This window comes from Lampetra planeri, chromosome 8 (assembly GCF_965212315.1).
Source record: "Lampetra planeri chromosome 8, kcLamPlan1.2.h2, whole genome shotgun sequence".
Classification (NCBI taxonomy): domain Eukaryota; kingdom Metazoa; phylum Chordata; class Hyperoartia; order Petromyzontiformes; family Petromyzontidae; genus Lampetra; species Lampetra planeri.
Window position 1 is genome coordinate 3,079,518 of NC_136114.1, and position 25,635 is coordinate 3,105,152.

The 25,635-nt window shown below is 44.1% G+C and overlaps 1 protein-coding gene across 1 annotated transcript in view; it reads left to right on the plus strand.

Moving 5' to 3' along the window:
- Window positions 1–25,087, plus strand: part of LOC144720212 (uncharacterized) — a 101,437-nt gene extending 76,350 nt beyond the window's left edge. Inside the window, exons 3-6 of the mRNA XM_078596726.1 lie at window positions 6,977–7,060; window positions 11,788–12,032; window positions 13,237–13,379; window positions 20,803–25,087. Of these exons, the coding sequence (XP_078452852.1) occupies window positions 6,977–7,060; window positions 11,788–12,032; window positions 13,237–13,379; window positions 20,803–20,827 (497 nt within the window). The 3' untranslated portion in view covers window positions 20,828–25,087. The remainder of the gene's footprint in view (window positions 1–6,976; window positions 7,061–11,787; window positions 12,033–13,236; window positions 13,380–20,802) is intronic.
- The last annotated feature ends 548 nt before the right edge of the window (window positions 25,088–25,635 follow it).

A 25,635-nucleotide genomic window follows, 5' to 3' on the forward strand; every position in this document is an offset into this window, starting at 1 on the left:
GCTTTACATATCGGCTTTATTATATAAATACTGGATGCTCATGTACTTAAGCTTATAGAATCATCTGTGGGTTTGACGAAAGAAATCTAACTTGCCTTGATCCACCTATGTGGCCTGAAGGTTGCTCTTCTAGAACTGATTTATAGGTAACTGATGCTGATGATGCGGCTTCCTGTCCTCACAGTTTAACCTTCTAAACTGCATCCTCATGTAAAGCCCTCTGTCCACACTGACCAGTCTATTGGATTCCCCCTCCCCACCTTGGGTCATGTCCCTTTGGATGGATATCGAGGCTCTGGGGAGGGGGGCATTGAAAGGGGTTAAGTCAGAGCATGGACCTTAATAGCCCGAGCAGCTGTCAAGAGCCCACAGCGTAATTTCTCCACCGCCAGCGGGCAACGACAGCCAGGCCTACGTGCGCATATATATCAGGGTGACCTTGCCGTGCTCTCCACACGCACCCCCGCGAACCCGTCGAATGAGCAATCCACTCAACCCCGGGTTGTTTACAGGATCTGCCCTAAACTAATCGGCAGCCAGATAACTTGACACCTATCAGCCAATCCTCATGGGCTGAAATAGAGCCTGGGCGGTGATGAATTGTGTCACGCCACCAGTGCATTGTGCACTGTGGTTAGATGTATGGTGCATTGTAGTTGGATGACTCTCTTTACATTCCGCAGTTGGCGAGGCGAAGAAGTTCAGTAACAGAAAATTGGCACAGCAGTGGAACACGCATTTGTATATTTATTGATTACTTTATAAGTTTATGAAGAGCATTTCTGTGATGAACCTAGAGTCTAGACTGAATCAGGGCCACAGGTTACCAGCTGACAGGGGTCACAATGGTAGACCAGGCCTTTCGACAAGGAATGAGCCATTCCCTGTGAGTGACATAAACATTTATGATGTGGTAATCGAGCCAATGTTCCTGCTAGCTTGAATGTGTTTTTATCTTGAACACACAAAATCTCACCTTGCAAAATTCAGTTTGCTCAGCAGATTAGTGACAGGAGAATAACTGCAATTTAGATTTGTAAAACACAGGCATTATCTTCAACTGTGTATCTTCTTTCTGCATTCTGGTTAAACGTAACTTTGATGTAACCTATGACGTGTGAATAATCTATGGTAGGACTTATTAGATGCCTGGTCATGCAACTGAGTGTGTCGTCAAAAGTGTCTGTTTTGTCAAAGATAGGGCAGCGCCCATTTTCACTTGTTCATTTTGAGCCCGTGGTGGAAATTCCAGATTTATACGGCAGGGCCAATTCCCCAAACAGAATGACAGCTATATTCGTCGTCAGAATTTTTGCTTTGTTTTATTTTATTATTATTTTATTATATCCCTTCTACGTGACTTTACCGAAAGAACCAAGAATATGAATCCCTGCAGTCATGAAAGCTTTAAATCAGAATGACAGCTGTTGACTTTTCATCAAGAGCTACTCGTGTCATTGACGGGCAGCAGTGTTTTCACGGTGACACAGATGCTCTGCCGAGGTTGCACCGGGGCTGCTCTGCACTGTTTAGGCAAGAGGAGGCCTTGTTAACAGTTCTGTCTTGTAACCTGCCGTGCCAACTCCAGCAAAGGAGAAAATGCTAATTGAGAAATGCATTGATTACCGGCAGCAGCACCTGGTGTTGTGGTGACTTGTGTGCAGGTGTGACGCCTTATCCCCCCTGCCCTTGTAAAAAAAAACAAGTGTGGCAATGATAGTCGGCTTCACGGTGCACACCTGTTGCATAATAAACATCTGGGTCATGGTATGAAACGAAGCAGAGATGTCGCTGTCGGGAAAACTGATCACAAAACTGATGTACAGTACCTTTTGAGGTGCTGGCTTGTTGCCTGCATCTCAAAAGGTACACGACGTCAATGTTGATCTTTGGATTTGAGTCAATTTTTCTTGTTTTTCGAGAGCACGGTTTGGTCTGCAGGGGCTCGATTAGAGGAGAGCAGAGGTCGCAACCGGGTACCCGATACCTGTACCCTACCCGATACCTGGCTACCCGTACCCAGCCAGGTACGGGTACCCGTTTGCGACCCTGGTGCGGCCGGGTACGGGTAAGCCGTGAGTCACTGGTGAGTAACCATTTGTCACTCATTTCCCAACATCTTGTCTCTTCTCACAATTCAAGTTCCTAGAATCAACCCACCCGCACCTGCAACATGGCTTCATCCCAGAGGTCGCAATCGGGTACCCCTACCCGTTACCCGGCCGGGTACGGGTAGCCGGGTATCGGGTAGGGTACGGGTATCGGGTACCCGTTTGCGACCCTGGTGCGGCCGGGTACGGGTAAGGAATCAAAACCCGTTTGCGACCTCTGGAGGAGAGTGACCTGCTTGGAGGATGCACATGCTTTAGTGACAGTGCCAGTAGCCTGCAGTCTATAGCAAAAGCCCCATTTTGCCACACTATAGTATTCACACTAGCGGCTTTTATGCAACACATTAGTTTCCCATTTGTGGCAATTCAAATGCTGCTCGTATATAAACCTGCGGAAGTAATAAGAAAATGACAATGATGTAAAAAACATTAAACTATTTTTTATTTGACCAGGTAAGGCCCACAAGCTAAATATCTTTATTTCAGAAGCGACCTGGCCACAAATGATGGCAAAACGAAGTGGCTTATGTGGAAATTGATAGCAGCCAAATACTCGAAATGCATTTTTCTAAATGTGGAGGGAAAAAACGGAGGACCTGGAGAAAATTTCACGCGACCACGGGGAGAACATGCAAACTCCAGGTATACAACGGTTGGGGTTGGGATCGAACACACGACCTCTATACCAGGCGAGGGAGTTAAAATCTCGCAATTCCAGCTTTCAACAGGAGCGTCATCATCATAACTCAAAACCGTGACATTCTTAGCGCTCTGTCGTCATGACATGGAGAAGTATCGCTATTTTCTCCTTGCTAGGTGATGGGTATATGGGGTCGATACATTATTGGAAACTACACCCCCTGCCGGTTATGAAAGAGGCAACCGCCAGGGTGAAGGAAAGCTTAACAAACAATCAAATGCAACTAAGCTCACTCTGTTGGTGTTTAATTTAGATTCGAACAGATGTCTGTCGAGAGACTATATTTGCACGTGCCGCGGTACATGCTATAGAACATTAATTTTAAAGAGGTTATTTTGTGTGCTGTGCTCAGTGGCTTCTCTTGGGAAAACTTTCTGACTTGTAATATAAACACCAGGAGGCAGTTATAGATTTGTGAACAAAGTGACTTCAGAAGGTGGTCACCCATAAAAACAGATCTACGATGCCTACATTGTCACATCTGTTTGCTTGAACGTTCATTGAGCTTAAATAATGTTTAACTACATATGCTGCTTTAAGGCACGTAACATCAGTACTAATGCAATTTCCGTTTTCAGGAAAGCCTTAGAGGCACACAACTCTTGTCCCGGAGGGTTCTGGTTTGGGATGTTTGACCAATTGTTTTGTAAGGAATATGTTGATTGTAGACAGAAGCTGAAGCACCTGGAGAAAACGCATTAATGCAGGGGGGGGGGGTTAATACTCAAAGTTCCACACAAACAGATTGACAAGCCTACTTGCTGTGCATCCATCTTCTAGCCATCTTGCATCCCAGGGGGTTTGTGAGTTTCACGTACCTCCCTGTTCCAACAACCCTTGCTGCTACAACGCTCACTTGGGGGTATGCGTCACCTCGTTTCACCGTGCGTCACCTGTCCCATGGATATGCCAATTATGCTTTTAATACGTGTTTACAGTTTTTAAATATACAATGAATCCGCGTGATATTTGCAGAGGCCTTTTTAACATAAAAATTCTAATTATATTCCGGTGACTAACACTACCGTAGCAATACTGAGTGGCAGTGCTCACATGCTAGATATAAAAGAGTTTGCTCTATCTTTACAAGTGCTACGTTCATATTTTATGTTTTACATGTATTTTATTGCTGGCTGATCATGGGTTTGCTGGTGTGTGCGATATTCAGCGGACTTGCTATTGTAACAGTAATAGTCGTAAAATTTGATGTACATTGATGAGTAAAAAGTCCGGGGTTACAGAAACATAAAGCCAGCCTTTGTTAAAATCGTCGAGTAATATTTGCATTGGGTACTTTTAAATAAGATTTACAAGTGGTTGACACTTTATACAGGGCAATGAAATATTGCCCGGAGCACGTTTACAAAAGTTCAGGACAGGACAGTGTGTGTTGGGAGGATGTCCGGGAGTGCTCCAGCTTTATGTGGCAGACGTTTAAATCACAGGAGATTGCTCGTCCAATCGTTGGCAATAACCAGTGGCACTCGCAGCATTCACGTTTGTTAATTTTGGATTGCTGCCATAGCGCTCGTTCCCACACAATCCATGTGGCTCGGGAAAACCGTGCACGCATGTGATATTGACTGGGTGTGGTGGTCGGGGCATACTTCAATCCCATGACTTGGAGTGCTTGGAGAATCTTTAATTGCCGTCACTGGTAAAATCCACGATGTGTCAGTTTGTCGGGTGAGACCCATTGAGTTGGTGGGCTCTTTTTCAATTGTGACCCAGCCAAAATGCAAAAATGCACAGCTCTGGAACTGCTCGCTCATGCCACTGCTGGCGGAAGGGCCTCCGCCTAGAGGCAGTTATAGAGAGCAACTACAGAGGGTATTTTTGGCCTACTCTTCCACGGTGGCCAAACGTCTTGGACTGTGTGGGAGAATCCACTCTTTACCCCCACCACACGTGACCTACAGATTCATTGACTGTGGTGTAGCCATTTACACAGCTGGATAGATCGAGGCGGAGGGAGGATTCAGAAAGTTGCGCAATTGCCAGGAGATAAGTTCAGTGTGCAAAACCATTACACCATGGCACAATGAAGGGGTCAGTCTGCCTTATTAGGTTGTTTGTTTTATCTATATATATAAGGGAAATTTGTGAATGTGTGTCTGTAGCATACTTCCCGACATGCAACAAACTTGAAATTTGGCATGTGGGTAGTTTCCAGACTGTACACAATGCAAAAAGTATAACAATAGACTTGTATTTTGGGGGGGGGCGCAATAATGGATATATTTTGCATGCCAAGTGAGTGGCGACGTCAGATCTGTGATGTCACCCGCATGCGGAAGCGTCACGCAGTGTGCCTGCTGACGTCACACATCCCCTCCATAACCCTCCACGTAGGCCGTGTATTAATCCAAGACAAGAATCCAAGTCTCGGGCGAAGTCGGGTAGTAAAGCTAGTGTATGAATAATTGGCAAGCAAGAGAAGGAAAAAAATTATCTTACAAAAATAAAATGACTTTCAAGTATACCAACCAGAGGGCATTTTGGACCGGTGTTATCCAGCAATGCACACTGCACCAATTTCACATCTTCTGAGTCTCACCAACAGGCTTTGGCATGTTCAATGTACTGCGAAGTTGGGCGGTTCAAATACAATACAACAACGTGGCTCTATATAGCATCCAAAATGTAATCACATCTCAAGACGCTGTACAGAACATTTGGCATATTTATCACGTGGACAGAGAGGCAGTCGTTCATTGTCAGAGGGGAAAAAAGAAAGGTCTTTAGTCTACGCTTGAGCGGGGCCAACGCGTGACAGCATGGGGATGCTGGGGGAAGTAAAGCGTGTTCCTGACTATAAAACCCATCCATAACGCTCTGAAGCCCTTTCAGCACAGTGCAGATAAAGGATTTTGTGTAATACGGTTGATGCCATTCCTGTGTCCTATACCATATCTGTGTGGAGTTTTGCCAATCAATGTGCATGTAGGCTTTTTCTGTGCACTTGTCTTTTTTTTTCTTACATCAGGAAATGCCAACAAGGGGTAATTGTTTGTCTTTTTAACACGTAGGCTTTCGCGACCAATATCCTCCATAATAGAGGTTTTTGGGTTAGATCGCGTAAATATATAAATGTGTCGTTAAAACCCGCCACCACCCGACACAGCCAACTAGTAAGGGTTGTCATGTAAACAGAACATGCCAATTCGTCACTGTCGAATTGGCATGTTCTGTTTACTAGTACTGTGACAGTACTAGTGACGAATGGCATGTTTTGTTTACATGACAACCCTTACTAGTTGGCTGTGTCGGGTGGTGGCGGGTTTTAACGACACATTTATATATTTACGCGATCTAACCCAAAAACATCTTATGGTCGTTTGTCTTTGTTCAGATCCTTTCAGGTATCTTTCCAGAAGAAACGCACTTTGAATCTGTATGTGAATGAGTGGTTCTGTCTTTTCATCTCTGCCAATGTTATGCTTTTTGTGCGATCCTAAATAACAAGGCTGATGATTCCAGCATTTTTTAAACTAGTTTCTGAGCACAGGCCCAAAGGCCCAAAACATCAAGCGGCTTGTAACAAAAATCACAGTTTTAATCGATAATAAAATCAGAACCTGTCATAAATTTTGTGGACTTGGTATTCGAACTTAAGAAGTATAGTTCTAATCTTGATGAATGATTTAACAATTGCCGAGATGAGAAGGATACCCGCGACTTCGGGGCTCCGTGTTGTGTCCTGATGAGGCTCCACTGCTCTGTCTTGGCCTCATTTTTTATCTGCTCCACCTCAAGCTTCCCCCACTTTAAAAGACCTTGACTGCAGCATGACTCTATTAAGTTGGGTGGTTTGTATGTGCATGTGTTGAACTTCTTTCGTATGTTGATACATCCACGAGCAAGTCCAAACGTACACACGTCCAATTGTTCATATATCGGATAATCAAACGTGTGGAGCATTGCTGATGACAAAAGTTAGCACATGCATGGGGAAATTTAATCTGGCATGGGGGCCGATGCTTTTCTTATTCGCCCTTCATGGGAGGAAGCCCACTCTCGTTTTATTTTTTGCCAGGCTCTAAAGCTAGCCATAATTTCAGATGATGAATGTTTGTCTGCGCTCATTCGATCATAGCCCGTGCATGCATGCTCGTGCGTTTCCGTTAGTCAGCGGTTTAACAGTGGTTTCTGTGTGTGTGTACAGGTCTGTTTGTCATGGATGAAGACTCGCCGATCAATGACTGCGAACCGTTCTTTGAGTCGGATGGAGAGGAGGAGAGTACGGATGGTAAGCATCTCGTCAGTGAATACGTTTGATTTGCATGAAGAATGGCGGTGAATGGTTATAAAGGTAAACATGTGGTCACTACTTGTGAATTTGGAAGTAGAGTCCCCATTTGTCCACACTGCTTGGAAAAGTACAGCAAAATTAATTGTTGTCCTATACTTCTATGCTCCCGCGTCTATTCTCTCCGCCTTCACCAAACCGCACTGGCACAGCGTGGTGAAGTAGGTGAAATAACCCCCACGACCCGCGCCGCATGGGGGGAGGCACTCATCCAGCGGTGGACTGACACAAGTAGTTACATGTGCTTGGGGAGTGTACTATCATCAACATCCACAATGCCAAGATTTTCCTGTGAGGCCAGAGCAACACTTGGCCAGCCATTGTCTTCCGAGAGGCAAGGTTGACACACTGTGGTGGATACTGTTGTAGACTGAGTTGACCTAGGAGGGGCCCAGCCCTGTTTTGGAAACCGATTGCCACTTGTTATTTTTTCTTCTTCCCCACAGCCCAGAAACAAAAAAGTCTGCTTACCTAACCTATAATTCAGTATGCGAACGTTTCTATAAAACAAAATTCTACCAGCCGTACAAGTCCCACGCATGCGCACATGTAGATACAAACACTGTGGAGCCCTGCTGTTCGACCAAGAGAGATAATTTCCACATTATCTGCACCACCACCGTCCCGCTAACAACCTATGACTTAAGTTCATACCTGTATCAGGGATTCACCGCTTCATTTGCATTGTACTTCTGCACAATGTCACTTTTAGCAGAGACAACACTATAAAGTGTTTTTCAGTGCTTTAGGGAGATATTCTTTGATTTGTTTTCGAAATGTTCTGCTTGTTTTTAATTCGAACCAGCCTTTGGCTATATCGTATATTAACTCAGTAACACACATTCCCAGATGTATCAACACTTTGATGCTCCATTTCGGAGCTAATCAGTGATACCCATGGCCACTTGTGCGATCCGTTTGCTCACTTGCACTTCGACATCTTCTAGACTCCCTTCCCACCATCCTCACTTCATCATCTCACTTTTCTCATCTCTGTAATCAACATTAATCTACCCCCCCCCTTCTTCCCTTACCACCCCTTCCCTCCCCCCCCAGATAAAAGCACATTGGCTCCGCGACGTGATACCTTTGTGTGAAAGAGGCGATAGATGTGTACCCCCCACCCCTACACCCGCGGTTCATTTCCCCTGTCTTATATAGACCGATCATGTCGGGTCTGAGGGCCTCGAGTTTGTCCCCGACCGGTTTTTCTGTCACCTAAAGCATTGTTATGGGGCCTATGTTGTTGCTTCATAAAATCCTAATAAAATAACACATTAATCTTCTGTCACCACTTAAATTCTTGCTCTTACGAAGCACTCTTGACTTCATTACCGGTCGCCGCAATCCCTACAGCGAGTGTAGGCCTCGCCACACCTTCAACCGTCAATCTTATTTACACAAAGAGTTATGCTTCAAGCGGTAAACTTCAGATGAGACCGCTTTACACTTATCTTTGTTCCCTTCATGTTGCCCTCAATTTATAATTGTGCTTTTAAATAATTGTAGATCATATATTGGTGTTTATGAGCTCATATACCCAAACTCGTCGACTATTAAAACAAAAATCAACACATTCATCAATAACACTGTGCCCTTAAAAGGAAATATATAGGATAGGTGATGTTTCCAGCAAATTCCCTTCTTCATCGCACATAAATGGTCTATGATCAAGAGACGTTGCCTGAAACGTCGCCTATTACGTTTTATTTTAAGGCCACAAAATTATTGTCGAACGTGTTTACTGTTTTTGTTAACTCTGCTTGCACAACGATGCCAACGCAGCAGCAGCGTCATCTTTCCGATTACCCCGCATCCTTCTATAGCACGGTTGGCTACGCACGATGCAAAAGACATTCAACATAAACATACCTTTCAACCCATACGGTTTACCTCTATTCTTGTACAGGGAAGTTGAGTAAAACGTTTTTTTTTGCTATTTGTTTGTGTTTCTCCCTTGTGATGAGACTTTGTCGGATGAACGTTGAGATTTATTGGGCACGGGGTGACCAATAAAGTCTGAATTGGTCTGCAGTAAGGTAGGCACTGATAAGGGGTTGACAGATTCTTACATACTTCTCATCTGCTGCTCCCCAACGTTTGGAGGTGATGGGCCTCAGTAAAATAAAAGTTCTAACAAAAATAGAAACAACCATATTCTTCCCATCGTAAGATGCTCCAGAAAATAATACGTACCCCACGCTTTAGGGTAATTTTGAGTTTTTTTTCATCATCACGAGAGCGTACGGGTTCTATGGAGAGCCGACATCCGGAATGTGGTTGTGAATGTTCTGCTTTGCAATAGGGAGGTGATTGATGTCTTCTGGAAGATTATTCTGAACAACTGATGGTATCCCCTCTCTTCTAGGTGGTCATGTATTGCTTTGGAGAACCATCTTTGGAAAGATGATTCTGAACAAATAGATTGAAACACATTTTCCGGAGGACAAAATATTCTCCGCAGTATAAGACACGCCCCCAACTGTTGTTTATAATACAGGGAACAATAGTTTGTCTTATTATTCAGAGAATACGGTACTAAAACAACAAGGTCATCATCACTTGCATGGCCCGTCATAAAAGTTTGACTGCATTGAAATGCAAAGTGGAAATTTTGTGAATCGTTATTTTGACTTCAACCGATCAGTGTCATCGTTGATGGTACCCTTTAATATTCCATTCATTCAGGGGGCTGCGTCCCGCATCTTGTCAACAGGGCTTACAGTTGCTTTTCTCTAGTTTTGAGCTCTCATAAGAAAGACAATTACCGTGACCCCGTGAATGTAAGTCTTCACTACGTCTGCAGTGCCCCCTATTGGAAAGGGTTGAATGTGTATAACCATCTGCTGCCTCAGGAGTAGAGGTGGAATTATTAATTTTCGCAGCCTGACGGTTTCATGAAATGTTGCAATTCAGAGTCACAATTCGATTTAAGATTTTTTTTTTACATTTCTAGTGGCTGTGAAACCATGCAGTACGACATATGCACGAATAGAAAAAGCCTGACTGCAGGAGATGCCTATTTTGACCACATGGACTCAACACAATTTGGGAAATGAACGGCAGTGAGCACAAAGGGGCACTGCAAATGCAAACGAGACAATCCCCATTGGCAGGATTTTCAGTCACAAATCCACGCCTGCCCACTTGAGGGTGATAGGACAACTACTCCATCCAATCTTCATTTGAAGCTTTCGTGACTGCAGGAATCCATACGCTTTGGTTCTTTCGGTAAAATCGCGTAGGTAGAAATAAAATCAAACAAATCACGACGTTTCGATCGCAACACAAGCAATCTTCATCAGGTGGAACAACCACAGCAATAAAATGCTGAAGTAGGCGAGAGAGCTGCCATGGCAAGAGATTATATAGGTAAGAAAGGGGGGAGGTAAGGGGGGAGAGAGAGAGGGGGGGGGGTAGGGGAAGGGGGGGGCTGCGTGAGCGATAGGGGAAGATTGACGTGAGGCTGGGGGGGGAAGTGGGCAGAGCTTGAAGTGGGAAGCTGAGTGTGGGACACGGGGGGGGGGGGGAACATCTACTAGTAAACGGCAGGTAGGATGGAAACAACCACCACCAGTTAAGGCATTACTTGGTTAATAACATCCTTCCAATGATTGTTCAATTTGTATCCATCTTCTCGGTTGAAGTTTTGTCTATGTTAATATATCTGGATGGCTTCATGAACAAACCTTTGATAGTTGCCCGAAGGTTTGCAAAGTACCTTGCTCTCAGAAAAAACAATATCATGCGAGCCCACAGCGTTATAACAATTGTCAGCTACGGCAGAGGTATTGGTTCTGCCGTGTTTCAGATCTGCCTTGTGTTCGCGAACACGGTCCAAGACATTCGTTTCCCCAATGTAACTGCTACCGCAGGTACAACTTAGTTTGTAGACTCCAGGGTATTTCATGTCAGGAATGACCTTCACAGATGGGATTAGATCACGGATTTTGTGTACTCCGTCCAGTTATAAACCAAAAAAAAGTTTTTTCTTACCAAGTAAGGCCCACTGAACTGTACAGCTCGTTTTCAGAAGCGATCTGGCCACAAATGATAGCTCAATGGAGTGGCTTATCACGTCAATATTTATATCAGCCCAAACTCTAAACGCACGTTTCTAAATGTGGTGGGAAAAACCTGAGCACCTGGAAAAAATTCACATGACGACAGGGAGAACATGCAAACTCCAAATATACAGGCGTCAGGGTTGGGTTCGAACCCACGACCTCCTGTATACCAGGCGAGGTAGTTTACATCTCACCACCGTGGTGCCCCCATTTACTGTGCCCCCCAACCTTTCTGGACTGAAGGACCACTGGCAATCGTAAAAAAAAAAGTTTGTGGACAAACGTGAAATAAAATGTACGTTTTATGAAAAATTATAAATCTGCAATAATTTACACTGACCACTTGGTGTGGCCTTGCCGACCACCAGTGGTGTGCCATAGTTAATAGCACGGTTAACTATATAATTGTGCCAAAGAGAACCGGTCCTAAGCCTCTCCTAGGTCAACTCGGCCTTCAATGAGTACCTAGTATCATGTGGAAACAACAGTACTGGGTAGGCAAAAGCGGTCCCAGCCTGGAGCTGGAATCGCCTTCATAGTCTGGTGAGGCTATAAGGGGAATACTTTGTTTTTAACACCAACCTTTCTGTGTGTGCACAGACGGCAGCTTGAGTGAGGACACTAACTCCAGGGCCGGCTGCCACCAGTACGCAAAGTCACTGCCCGTTCGAGTGCCAGTCTGGGGCTTTAAGGAGCAAATCGAGCATCAGCAGCACGTCCAGCAGCAGCAGCAGCATCAGCAGCAGCATCATCAGCAGCATCATCAGCAGCATCATCAGCAGCATCATCAGCAGCATCATCAGCAGAAGGGCAAACATCAGGACGACCCAGAAAAAGAGGCCAGGGTGAGAACATCGCACTCGAGTACGTTTCTCGATGACCAATACATGCTTTCAGCGCCATGTGACACACATGACTTGAGAGAGCAAATAAGGTGTGTGTCCGTTTGTGTTAACGCATTCGCTGTGGAGAAGTGGCTGTGATTGAGCTCCATGACTGTCATGCCTGGGGCTAATCGGCGTGCATGTGCCCTCATGCCCCCTCCAGAAGGGACACTGGGACAAGGGACCAGCATTTAAATAAAGTTAATCTCTTCCTTGTGTATATTTCATGCACTATTGCATTGCATAATAAGTAACTTGGCTTGATTTGATACCATATTCTAGATTTAAAGCTTTCGTGACGGCAAGGATTCATACTCTTTGGTTTTTTCGGTAAAGTCACGTAGGTTAAAAGAAAACAAATCAATTAAATCACGACGTTTCGGAGGCAACACAAGCGTCCGTCTTCAGGTGAATCCGTCACAGCAAAATTACTGTATCAAGTAAGTTACTTGATACAGCAATTTTTTTTTCTTTTAACTGACGTGAATTTGATACCATATGTTAGTTCAATGGACACGTCTATGGAGACAGTGGTGTAAACACGGACTGAGATTACAAGATAGGAAAGAAAAATAAATTCCGTCAGGTCTGTTAGCTTGTTATGTATTTTTATTTAGCCACAAGGTGGCAGTATTATTATCAAAGTTGGTAGAATATTCCTTAATATCAGCTAAATTAGCTGAGGTCTAGCTGTTCCCTCAACTTGTGCTGAATCTACAAAATCACACAGAGGATTTAAGCCACCAGAGGAAAAACAGAGTGCCTGTGCTGGCAGTCATAGTATCAGCCCCGAAGCTCACATTCAATGAGTGCTCTGCCCGTAGACAGATCCGCGTTATAATTCTATCCATCACGTTCCGTTGTTTTCTTCTGCCCTCTTCATCTGTCCAAACATCCTTTTTGAGTTGCCTAGCATTGTCGTTCTTATCTTTCCTCTTGGTATTCTCCAAAATAATCTTCCCTCGATCACCTTCAGCTCATTGCCTGTCACCACCACCTGCCCAGTCACCTCCTTCAGCTCATTCCATGCCTAATTCAGATTTTCTTCTCCCACTTGGTGCGGGACCTCTCTCTCTCCGTTTGGTTTTCTTTCCACGCAGCAGCAGCTTATATTTCACAACTCTCCACCAAATCCAAAGCTTAACCCCACTGCGAACCCGCACAGATGAACGCGCCGGACCTGGATCAGATCGGAGCCAGCATGAAGGCCCTGGCCATGAGCGTGACGGACGGCACGGAGATGTTCGGCGACCTACCGCGGCCACGTCTCAACACGGGCGAATTCCAAAAGCTCTACCGAAAGAAAAAGTGAGCTCCTCTTTGCGAGTGCCACGCGCACCACCGCCCGGCGCGGTGATGCGGAGAGGTGATGCGGCGAGGGGGGACGCTTGGCGGCGGGTGCCGTGGGGCTGTGTTTTGTTGTTGTTGTTCGTATGTATGTGTGTTGAACCTGGCACAAGCGTCGTGGTGATGTCACCGCCACTTAGTGGCGAATGGCGGTTGTTGTTGTGTTGAACTTCTTTCTCACTGTACATAGCTAACCATGCTTATCGGGCTACCGCGTGCACTCTTGCACAAACGCTGCCATTGGACGCCGTGACTCGCACGCTCGTACGCGTGGGTGCGTGTTGTGTAGTAGTGGTGTAGCCCTTAGTGCGCTGCACTACGAACCTGGCGACACGAGTTCGATTCCCGCTCACGGACAACACCAGTGACGAATATCTAGACTGGTCCTGGGCCTCGCCTTAATCGACTCAGCCTCAAATGAGTACCTGGTGTGGTGTGTAAACATCACCACTAAGAAGACCAAGCCGGCCAGGCGTGGTGCTGGCCACCCACCCCCTCATGTGCTGTGCCGGCCTTTATAGGTGCTCGCTAACAGAACTTGCTCCAACAGTCTGTTAAGTCTCTACGGGGGATCTTTGTCTTTGCTTTGTAAGAGCTACGCTCGCTCCCGCCGGCCGCTCGGCACCCACTGTCCCGCTGTTGGGCGAGGTGGGAAACGGAAACGTGTGGATATTCACCCTCGCACAGCAATAACAATGAAACGCCCGCCACCAATCGGTGCCACTGGGAACTGATTATTGTTTTTTTTTTATTATCCTCATCGTTTTCGATTGCCATTATTACATTACGAATGTATCCCGAAACATGCCATGCTGAAAAACAACAATAACAGAGAAATAATGAAATGAACTGTAATTTTTTTCGTCCTTTGTTAACTAGAATTGTTTGGGTACACCCGGCAATATTTGGTCTTACGAGATGCAGTGACATGTAATGCACCGCGGGTGCAATCTCCTGAGTGCTAAAGCAAGAGAGATTGCTTTCAATTTCATCTGAAGCCAGAGTCATGCACGTACTCGTAAATATACTGTGTATGTGATTCTGTGTATGTGTATACGTATCTAGGGTTTTCATATATATATACACACACAACCGCTGTGCCACGTTTTAGCGGATTGTGAGGGAAGGTCTTTTTTATCACCAACAAACCCAAATGTAACTACATCGAGCAATGGTCCTTCAGTGTGTGCCAGCAGCCGTGTAAGAAAGGCAAACCCTGGAATGTTGTGACTTCTCAGACTTCTCTGAAGTAAGCACTGATTTTGCATTGCCTTGCTGCCGACACTTTGAGGAGTTGAAACTGTTTCAGGGCTTTAATTGCTCGGACAACATTTCGCTGAAAATTGTTGCTCAAGTAAGAGAATTGATTGATGGACTTAAATGTTACATTTATGTAGCAGTTAAACAGACCCTGTTAATTATATTTCTGACAAATATATTTGCATCCTCAACATCAGGAACATCGGCATACTTAGGTTAATAATAGTAGTATTTAAGCAATGGCATTGCGTCCTATTTTAATTTAAAAGAAAATATCAGTGTACTGGCCACACAACTCAGTTATTTTCTGCTCAAATGAGATTTGAGGTGGTGCTCAACCCCTGTTTTAGAGCCCTGAGCCATTGGTGTAAATTCCTCATTACAATGGCAGGAGCGAGTCTATTCATAGAACGACCACTGTTGACTTCCCCATGAAAGTGGTACTCATTGTGTTGACCCCGGAAAGATGATGGACTGAGTGAACACCCAACCAGGAATTTAACTCTAAACCTTCTGACTGTGAGCTGCTCACTCTGCCATTGAGCCAGCTGGCTGGGTCACTGATATCTAATTATGACACAAGCCCGTCTGCTGAGATGTTACCCAATTTCTATTCACCAAAAATGTAATAATTTCCAGTAAAGCACAATGATTGTGTGTGTGGGAGCAGTAGTGCAGTGATTAGCACACTGTGAACCCGACGACCCGAGTTCGATTCCCACTCACGATCAACACCTGTGACGGTTTGGAAATGGACCACCCAACCAGACTGTTATATTCACTTTAGAGATGTCATATTTACAGTATAGCGGTGCTTTTGCTAGCACACATAATGCCACCGGCATTTCCCCAGAAGACTGCGCAGTAAAATGATCACCCTTATCTGGGGTAAAGCAGCATACACACTCATTGTTTAGACATCGCGTGACTAATTACTTCAACATAAGCATACTTGTCAAGAGGGTGGAATGCTGGCGCAGTGCTTGGCGTACTGCGTTATGAACCCGACGATCCAAGTTCGACTTCCAGCCACAGCTACCACCAGTGGTGAATAACATCTGAAACTACTTGTGAATCCGCCAACCGTGCCCTTCACCACCAAACGTGGCGAAACACAGTCAAACAGCTCCCACGACAGACATTGCGTGGGGAGGCCTTTTATTCAGCAATAGATTTACTATGGGCTGTAAATGATAAATTACTACACAAAGTGAATCCCCTGTTTACTTGAGCTGGAATTTGTTGTTGGGATTTATACATCACTAGCTTTACTACCCAGCTTCGCCCGGTACTTGTATTCTTGTCTTGCATTAATACAGACCTACGCGGAGGGTGGGGGGCGGATTCGTGACGTCAGCAGGCACACTGCGTAACGCTGCCGCATGCGGCTGACATCACATATGTGACGTCACCGCTCACTTGCCGTGCAATATATTATATCCATTATTGCGCCCCCCCCCCTCCAAAATACAAAAGTCTATATTTATACATTGTGTACAGTCTGGAAACTACCCACATGCCAAATTTCAAGTTTGTTGCATGTCGGGAAGTATGATAAACATTTCGAACAGACATACATATTCACAAATTTCCCTTTTATATATGTAGACAAGCGGGAAGTACCCGGCGTTGCCCGGGGGGAAATATATTTAAAAACTTCTCAAAACTTAAAAACATAACATATACAAATGAAAATAAAAGTTTGATCATTACCTCATTAATTAAAATAAAACCCAACGCGCGGTGGAAAAACAACTTACGCTTGCGCGCCAAGATTCTATTCTTTATATCGCGCAAAGGAATTGAAGGTTGTAGATTTCTTTAGAATCGGCTTATTCCCATTTAATCGATACCACAAACGCTCACCAGATACTTTTTGCATTGTGTACAGTCTGGAAGCTACCCGCATGCCAAATTTCAAGTTTGTTGCATGTTGGGAAGTATGCTAAACATTTCAAACAGACACACATATTCACAAATTTCTCTTTTATATTTATAGATAACATGAAAAAGAAATTGTCTTGAAAATTTTCTCCCATTGACCGATTGCAATGGGGAGAAAACAACGATTTGATTTAAGTATCGTAGAGCAAGCACTTACCATTTACGTTATGCGTCAAATCTTCAAGGCGGCCAAATTGTTCCGGCCCTGTTACTAACCTATTGACCCGTATGTTTGCTGCTGCCCATCTGCATTCATTTTCAATGAAATTTTTCATCGATTGACTCATTCCTACACTGGATGCCGCATGCGGTTTGCCAGAATCGGCACCGCAGGGGAATAAAACCAGTTGAGCACAGCAATCGTCTCGCTATTAATTTGTGCGGTGTGCCATCCGTGATTTATACTTGCCGATTCGAATTCTCTCCAAGCCAACAAGGAGTAGTTCCCTCTTCTTTCTGCATGTTGTATATGTAGTATAGTGGAAAATCTTCTTCTTTTTTTCTTATATATAAAAGTCTCCGCGCGCTCGTGCTTGCGGGGGATTTGGCTCTCGGACGGTGGGCTATATGTAGAAAAAAATTTGCCGGGCGACAGGCCCTAAGCCCCGCGGTAGGAATAGGCTATTTCATTTTCCCATCCCTGAACTTTAAAGTAGTTTAATTAACACATTTGTGCCGTTTCTATTATTATTTATTTACTTATTGCGCGACGTCGACCGTACCAACAGACGCCAATTGCGTGGGAGGGGGGCGGACCCTGCCAAGTGATGCGCGTTCGCTCGAGCTCACGGGGGACATTTCGTTTTACGCGTTTTACAGCCAACACATACACACATAACGCTGCGGATATTTCTTCACAGTGTCATGTCCTCTTCGCCCCCCCCCCCCAACACGATGTGTCCAGTTTATAGTACAGACTCCCTAGATAATAAAATTTCACTGCTTACATACCATTATTCTTGCACGGGCGGGGGATGCTGGGGGGGTAGCGGCCCAGTCCCTAGCTTGGCAACGTGCCAACTCTGCCACCTCGCCAATATAGGCAAGGAGGGGGGCTACGCATGGCACAAGGCCTCAACACGCCTATGGTAAGTACAAATTTCCAAGCTTCTTACACTAACAAATCAGGTCCAATGTTTTCTATTATTAAACACATTCGTTGACAAACATTACTATAATAATGTTTGTGTGCAGATAAGAACTCACGTTGATTGCTTTTATCAAACAAATACGTTGGGAGACATTACAATAATAATGTTTGTGTGCCCAAAACTATATTTTTAGGTTGTTAAATTTTCCCTTTTTTTGCTGCGCTTTTATGACGCTGCGACGATCTGCCAGTCTGATGTGGCCATGTACGTCCATGTGTATGTGTATGTCAGTCCATATGTGTGTGTGTTAGTCTACATGTGTATGTAAGTCTATACATGTGTGTGTCACTCGATGTGTGTGTGTAAGTCAATGCGTTTGTGTGAGTCCATATGTGTGTGTTCATCCATGTCTGTGTATCTCAAGTAGATGTCTGTGTGTCACATGTGTATGTGTGTAGGGCTGTGTGTGTGTCAGTCTATGTGTGTCTAAGTCCATGTGTGTGTGTCTTACTCCATATGTGTGTGAGTAAGTACATATGTGTGTTTACGTCAATGTGTGTGTGAGTCCACGTATGTCTGTGTGTGAGTCGCTGTATGTGTGTACGTCCATATAAGTGTTTGTAACTCCATGTGTGTATATCTCAAGTGGATGTCTATGTGTGACAGTCTGTATGTGTGTGTACGGCAATATGTGTGTCACTATGTATGTATGTGTGTGAGTCGCTGTATGTGTGTACGTCCATATGTGTGTGTAACTCCATGTGTGTGTATCTCAAGTGGATGTCTATGTGTGTGTCAATCCATATGTGTGTGTAAGTCGATGTGTTTGTGTGTGTCAGTCGATATGTGTGTGTGTCTCAGTCCATGTGCGTGTGTGTTCGTCGCTTGGTGTGCATACCTCCATGTTAGTCAGTGTAACTCCATTTCTTTGCGTGTCTGTAGGTCCATGTGTGCATCTTAGTCCATGCGTGTGCTTTATTGACCTACTCAAGGCCTATGATACCATCAGTAGGCCTGGCCTCTGGGTTGCTCTTCGTCCTTTCCGAGTCCCTGACCCACTCATCACCATCTTTAAGGACCTTCGTGATGGTGAGCGGCCCCGCGTCTAACTACGTGGCCGTGAGTCAGAGCCATTCCCTTTACACCTTGGGGTGCAACAGGGATGTCCTCTGGCTCCCACATTATTTTACATATATTTGGACCACGTGGTTCATCAAGCCTTCAATGCCTGTACCGGAAGAATTCCCATCTGCTACAGATACAATGGGAGGCTGATCGATGCCCGGGTGCGGTCAAGGGATGGCTCCCTATTGCTCAACCACGTCATGTATGCCGATGATCTGTTAATTGCTGCTCACTCGGACGAGGAGTTCGAGGTGCTGCTGCTGAACCTGAAGCTTGCCACCAACAGGTGGGGCCTTACCATCAGCCCCACCAAAACTAAGCACCTGCCTGGCTAATTTGTACCATCGGACACTCCACCCCCACAACTCCCAATTGGTGATGGGGCAGTTGTGGAGACAGTGGAGAGTTTCCCATACCTTGCCAGTGTGCTAATGACCGGCTCCGGTTTAACAGCAAAAGTCTCACTCCGAATCAGTCGAGCTGCAGTATATTTTCATTGGCTGCGTAACGTTGTGTGGAAGCTACCTGGTCTATCACTCTGTACGAAGCTTCAGGTCTTCTCGGCCACGGTAATTCCCTCCCTTCTCTACGTTTGCGAAACTTGGACCCCCCTAATGGAACATCTTCGCCGGTTAGAAACATTTAGGATGGCCTGCCTATGATCCATCCTGGGTTTAATCAGGCTGCATTGTGTGAGGAGCTCACAAATCCTTGAAAGATGTGGACAAAGTCCCATCGGTGACCTCCGGCAGGCAAGGCTGCGTTGCCTGAGTCATGTGGCCCGCATGGCCAGCCACCGCATGCCTAAACAGCTTTTTTTTCGGCCGGATCGAGAGGGCTAAACGGGCGCGGCACAGGCTGGAGAAGACATGGAGTGATGTGGTACAGGAGGACTTGGAGCTGAGTCCACTTGCGGATGACTGGTACCAGCTGTGTCAAGATCGGCCTCTGTGGAGGAGGCTCCTGAAGGACGCTACTGGGCAGTCGGAGGCAGTCACCCTCCAACAACAACGGAGGGCGGAAGAGTGACGCTCACAACATCGAGCGGAGCGCCGGGTGGCTAAAGCACAGAAAGTTTCCACAGTAGGGGCCACGGGTGGTGCATCAGCCAGTCGTCTCAGTCAGTCGACCTGTGCCATCTGGGTTTGCCCCGTGACCTCCTGCCAGCGGGCGTTCGACACTTCACGTGGCCTCAAGGTGCACATAGCCTGGCACAAAAGTTGTCGTGACATCACCGCCACTTAGTGGCGAATGGCGGTTGTTGTTGTTCAGTCTATGTATGTATGTGTGAGTCCATTTGTGCGTGTAACTCTATGTGTGTGTATCAATGGATTTGCGTGTGTAACTACATGTGTGTCTGCCTTTTTCGCCCGGGCAACGCCGGGTACTAACCGCTAGTCTACTATATAATTCTTATTTGAATACAGATAGGATCTCTTCTTTCATGTGCATTATAATAGTTTCATCTTTATCACATTAAGTATGGAAATGTAAGATATGTTTGGGCTTTAAAGCATCTTTAGTAAATAAAAGGAGACCTACATCCCTATCTATACCACATAAATAGTAAATAATCTTATTGATTTGAATTGCACAGTAGTACAACTATGCAAGTGCTTAACGATGGAATTCATATTGTGGAATCATGTGCATGGTGAGGGGCCTTGTCCTTATACCTTCTGGTCTCGATTGCTCCTCAGCCTGCAGTAGCCACTGTTAAATAAATGTTATCAGTGCAGTGAATATTCTGTTGAAGCGTTTTAAATCCCTTCCGCATGTACTGCTACATTGCTTGCTGCTCATTAATTGATAGGACATTCAGGTTGAGACCGAAGCTGCGCAGGTAAAGTCATCTCGCTGCTCCATTGTGATTGCGATGAATTTACACTTTTAACTTGGCCACTGTTTAGAATGTTTTTGTAACAAGGCATATGTACTAAACACTAGCCATTTGTTCCCTTTAGGAATGAACATCAAGAGGCCATATAGGACACACATCATCGACTGAAGACCCATAGCCTGGCTCACAGCGGTGTATATAAGATGAAATATATTATTTTTTGCCATTCTCAATCAATGGATGAAGGCGTCCCCCACACCATATTGGTCATTGCGGTTGTTCCATACTTTACCGCGCTAGTCAGAGTGGTTTCGTGAAGGGAGTGCAAGACCGGCCAGGTATCGAACTCGGGTCGCCAGGCTAATTACTCCGCCACCACTGCACCCCTCTTTGCTGGGTACTTGGCTTCATATGAACCTGTTTCTTAGTTTTCAAACAAATGAGATGTTCAGGTTCATCACGCTGAACGCACACTGCTAAAAAGCATTTAATGAGAGGACTTGATTGACGCGACTTTATTTTCATGTGCTTTTTTGATTGCCAATTACATACATTAACCCCTCTGACCAGTGTAAAGAAAATAATTGTAAATTACACGGTGGGTTCAGTGACCCTGACTCGGTACGGAAAGAAATTTGCATTATGTTTGGTTGCTTGTAGGGCATTTGGATATTGTTTGGGTATATTACAGCATTAATATTTGTCCACTGAAGCAAATAGCATATACGCAGGCAAGTTTATCAAATTGCCATTTTTACACTCGAGTAAAGCTTTCGGATTTTTGGAATCAATTGCCTTGCATGTACAATAGTTATACACAATACGCTGTGCCGTCCTCTGTCAATGCAAAGTATACCTAATTTCAATACCCCTTAAAATGTCCCCAGAATTAAAAAGTTCTGATTATTTTTTAGCAAAAGCTTTACATTGCTCCAATTGACGTGGCTCATTATGTTTTCATCAAAAAGATGGTGATTTTCAAGTGGTAGATAAAAAATACATGCATTCTAACTCAAATTGTTATAATGTTGTCATTCCAACGTTAAGACTCGCAGCACAAATATTTTAGTTTTAATTCAGGTCTTTTGGGCACTTAATTTTATTATTATTAGATCCTGGTTCTTAAGGGGTTACAGGAAAATCTCCCTAATGGAGCACTCTGGTGAAAAGCATCGTTGAAGGACAGCGACTTTGTTCGCCGTGATTTCGTCTTGTGGACCGGACCAGTTGCGTGTGTTATTGGATCATTTACGTACAGGTGAGTGTACAAACCTGCAGCCAATGAACGTATCAGTGCTTTGAAGTCACTTTTCAATTGCATACGAGGCCTATGCCATTTAAACCTTAGCTAAACCCAATTGCATTCACAAGAATAATTATAAATCATTATTCAGCTGTCAACAAGATTTGCTTTCATGGACACAATTCCTTTAGCACTTTATGATGCTCCATTACAAAGAGCGTTCACCATTGTTTAGCAGAAAAGGGTTAACGGGCATTTCTAATTCAATTATACGGCTATATAAATATAGAAATCCACAGCATTGCAACGGCAACCATATGTTTTAATAACAGATATGTTGTGAACAAAGATTGCTACAGTATCTATCGCAAAGTATTACGTGTATTTTGTTGAATCGTGTAGCATATGTTTGCACGCCAATGTCCTGTGTTTTGGGAAGATGTAGCTAGTTCTGTTTGCCGGGGATAATAGCAACCTGCAAGCAAATACTACAAATTCTGATAATACAATGCATTTGAGAAATATTATTTTTAAAAGGACAATTATAAAACCAAACTCTTTGGGGCATTCTAAAAAAAAATGTCTGTTATGTAACATGTTTGAATTGTGAATTATAGTGTGTTAACAACGGTGTGTGTGTAAGTGATGTGACAACTTGCGCAAAATGTTATTTGTAATTTAAATTAGGTCTACTTATAAAGAATATGTTAAATACATCGCAAACGCTTAGAATAACTTCTGTAAGTGCACGTACCGTGCCTGATGGTAACAACGTATAAGGTGATTGTTTTTCACCACAGTAGAGGAAAAGGATTGGCAACAAAACAACGTGAACGTTTATAGAGTGATATTCACTACTTGTTTGAGTCACTGGGCTAAACAGCACTTCACAATGAGTCAAACGTTAAACATGTTCTCCATGTATGCATTTTCAGTTTTAACTTGCGATCGACACGAGTTAAATCTTATGTTACAACGTGCGAACTGTTTCCTTTCTCCAGATGTCAGCCATCGACACTCTCTAAGTACCACAAGCGATGGTTCTAATGGCAACACCTGGTGGAACAGCTAATTGGGATCAAGAATCACTAGGAGCAGGAATACAAATTTTAGGGACAATCCAGGGGAGGACCTCGAGGCTAAATTCTTGGAGAACCATGCAATTGACTGAATCTTGTGACATTCACAAGTGGCCCAGCTGAAATATTTTAAGTGTGAAATACAGCACCACCTGCCACTACAGAGGAGGCTGTGTGACCAGGGGGCATGGATCAGGTGATGTTCTCGACGTCACTAATTCTCACGGGGGAGTTGTGTTGTTTTTTGACAGGTGAAAAATTCTGGAAGGGAATTTCTTCAGTGAGAGCATGTTCAATGGCTGCTCCAAAATGTAGGTTTGACATCCGTGCCCAAGACTGTGTTCATGGCATTTATAGTTGATTTTGTTCCAAGTTTTCTTTGTTGTCCGTCTTTTAAAGTTTGGCCTTAAGTGTTTTACATGAGCAACACAAAATAGAATTTGGTTCAGTAGGTAGAGTGGTGTCTGCCTAAAAGGCCATAAAGGATGAGGTAGGTAAAGGGCTTTTGGAAAACCCCAGCAACCAAAGCGTTGAGGGCTGTGTGCAGCCTTGAGTCGTTTAGTAGTACTTAGGGGGGAAGAATATTATTTTAAAGTACAGAACTGTACTTTTGTCATGATTCGCTAAAATAACACGATTATAATTATGGATTCGTCAAATGACACGATCATAATTATTGGTGGAGGAAAAGGTTAAGAATTGCCCTGCACATAGAGCTTGCGCTACCATGGGTGGTGGGGCCTTGCTCTTCAGCAGTGGTCAGCAAACATTAACAAGAGACATACTTTTCGAATTCGGCAAACTCAATATTTCAAGAACCGCAATGCATGTGAATACGAGACTGTGGTGCTTAATAAATAACGTCACGAAGCAGTCCTTAAAGAGCCTCATGTGTCTCCGGAGCCGCAGGTTGCCGATCCCTGCTCTTGAGAGTCTGTGAGCCAGCATGATGCTGCAGCTGCTGCTTGCTGCTCAGCAGGCAGGCTGTAAAAGGTGTGGATGTGTTCACGGGTGGGTGGGTGAAGGAAGGCAGTTCTGGATTGAGGAGTTCCCTGGATGTTTCCGAGCACCGTAGATAATTCAGTTTTTTAATGCAGTTAGCCCAACTTTCTGGATTATATACATTGACAAGTTATTCTGCGAAAATAAACTGATCACAGGGTGTTTCGTGATTTCAGTTGAACGTGAAAAAACCTGAAGCTGAGAGTGTTCCCTTGTATGTTTTGAAATGCCACTTGTCTTCAATGGTAAAGCATGGAGTGATGCGTGATTGGTAAGTTCTGATTCATTCTTACGCCAAGATTCATGCATTGAATCGTGGAGGTGAATCAGTTGCTACAAAAAATATTGTGCAAATGATGTATTGTTACATTGAGGCCAATGCTTTGTACATGTATGGTTCTGTGAATGTACAAACAAGGCAACAACAACAACAAATTCCACCCAAGAAAGAATTTGAACGAGAATCGTCTGGAATCAAATTTGTTAATCGTGACAACTTGTAGAGCCGCTGCAGGAATGAATCGTTATGATGCCTTTGATAATGACTGCTTCTGGCCTACATTTGTGCTCAAATGTGTTTGATTTGCCGCTGCTCAGCATCATCTGCACATTTGTTTTGATGTATGGTTCGTCGGGTTTGTAGTGTATTTTGTAATGTTTCTGAATTACGGATGTGGTTAGCTTAATGTTGGCCAGAAAAAAGTGCAAAAAAATAAATAAAAGTTGAAAATAAGAAAAAAAATTCTAAATACAACTTTGTTTTTGCATTAATGAAGATTTAAATAACTTTTTGTAGCGTATTCTGAAAGTATTTTCAGCATTAAATAGGTAGACTTTATAATGCTCAAGGATTGTAGCGAAATTATTTTCTTTGCTCAATTTTTATTTCACATTAGAGCGGGGGTTTTTTTCCCCCAAAAACACGGGAGGTGGACTTTGTTCTGTTTTTGTTACAAATGTAATTTGTACCATTGTTCCATTTGTTACTGTCAAGAGTATGCAATAGACTCTGCATGCTTTATCACTGCAAATTGTAGCAACAGTGTGAGAAAACACTATCCGAATAAAGATGACCTGTGATATCATACGTGTGACATTCTTTCATTCAACCAGATGTGACACTTTCCTAATAATGTACTCTGTACTCGTCTTGATACTCTTTAACAAAATTTGACGTGTCTTTACTTTTGTCTGCATCAGATCTGGGCAATGGAGCGTGGAATAGAATAGATGAACATGCAATTATTATCATTCATGGAATGTAACAGTCCTTTAAGCAATATATCCACGATAAAATAAAGCTTTTCAGCTATTATATTTTATTTACCAGGTAAAGGCCACTCAACTATATTGCTCTTTTTCAGAAGCGACATGGCCACAAATATTAGCTCAACGAAGTGTGCTTGTGGAAATGTATCTCAGCCAAATACCTTAAATGCATGTTTCTAAATGTGGAAGGAAAAACCGGAGGACCCAGATATTAAATCCACACAACCACAGGGAGAACACGCAAACGCCAAATATACAGGCGTCACGGTTCCGATCGAACCCACAACCTCCTGTAGACCAGGCTAGGGGAAAACCTATTCCATAATGTAGGCTGTTGTACAGCAATGCACATGCTTCCATTTAT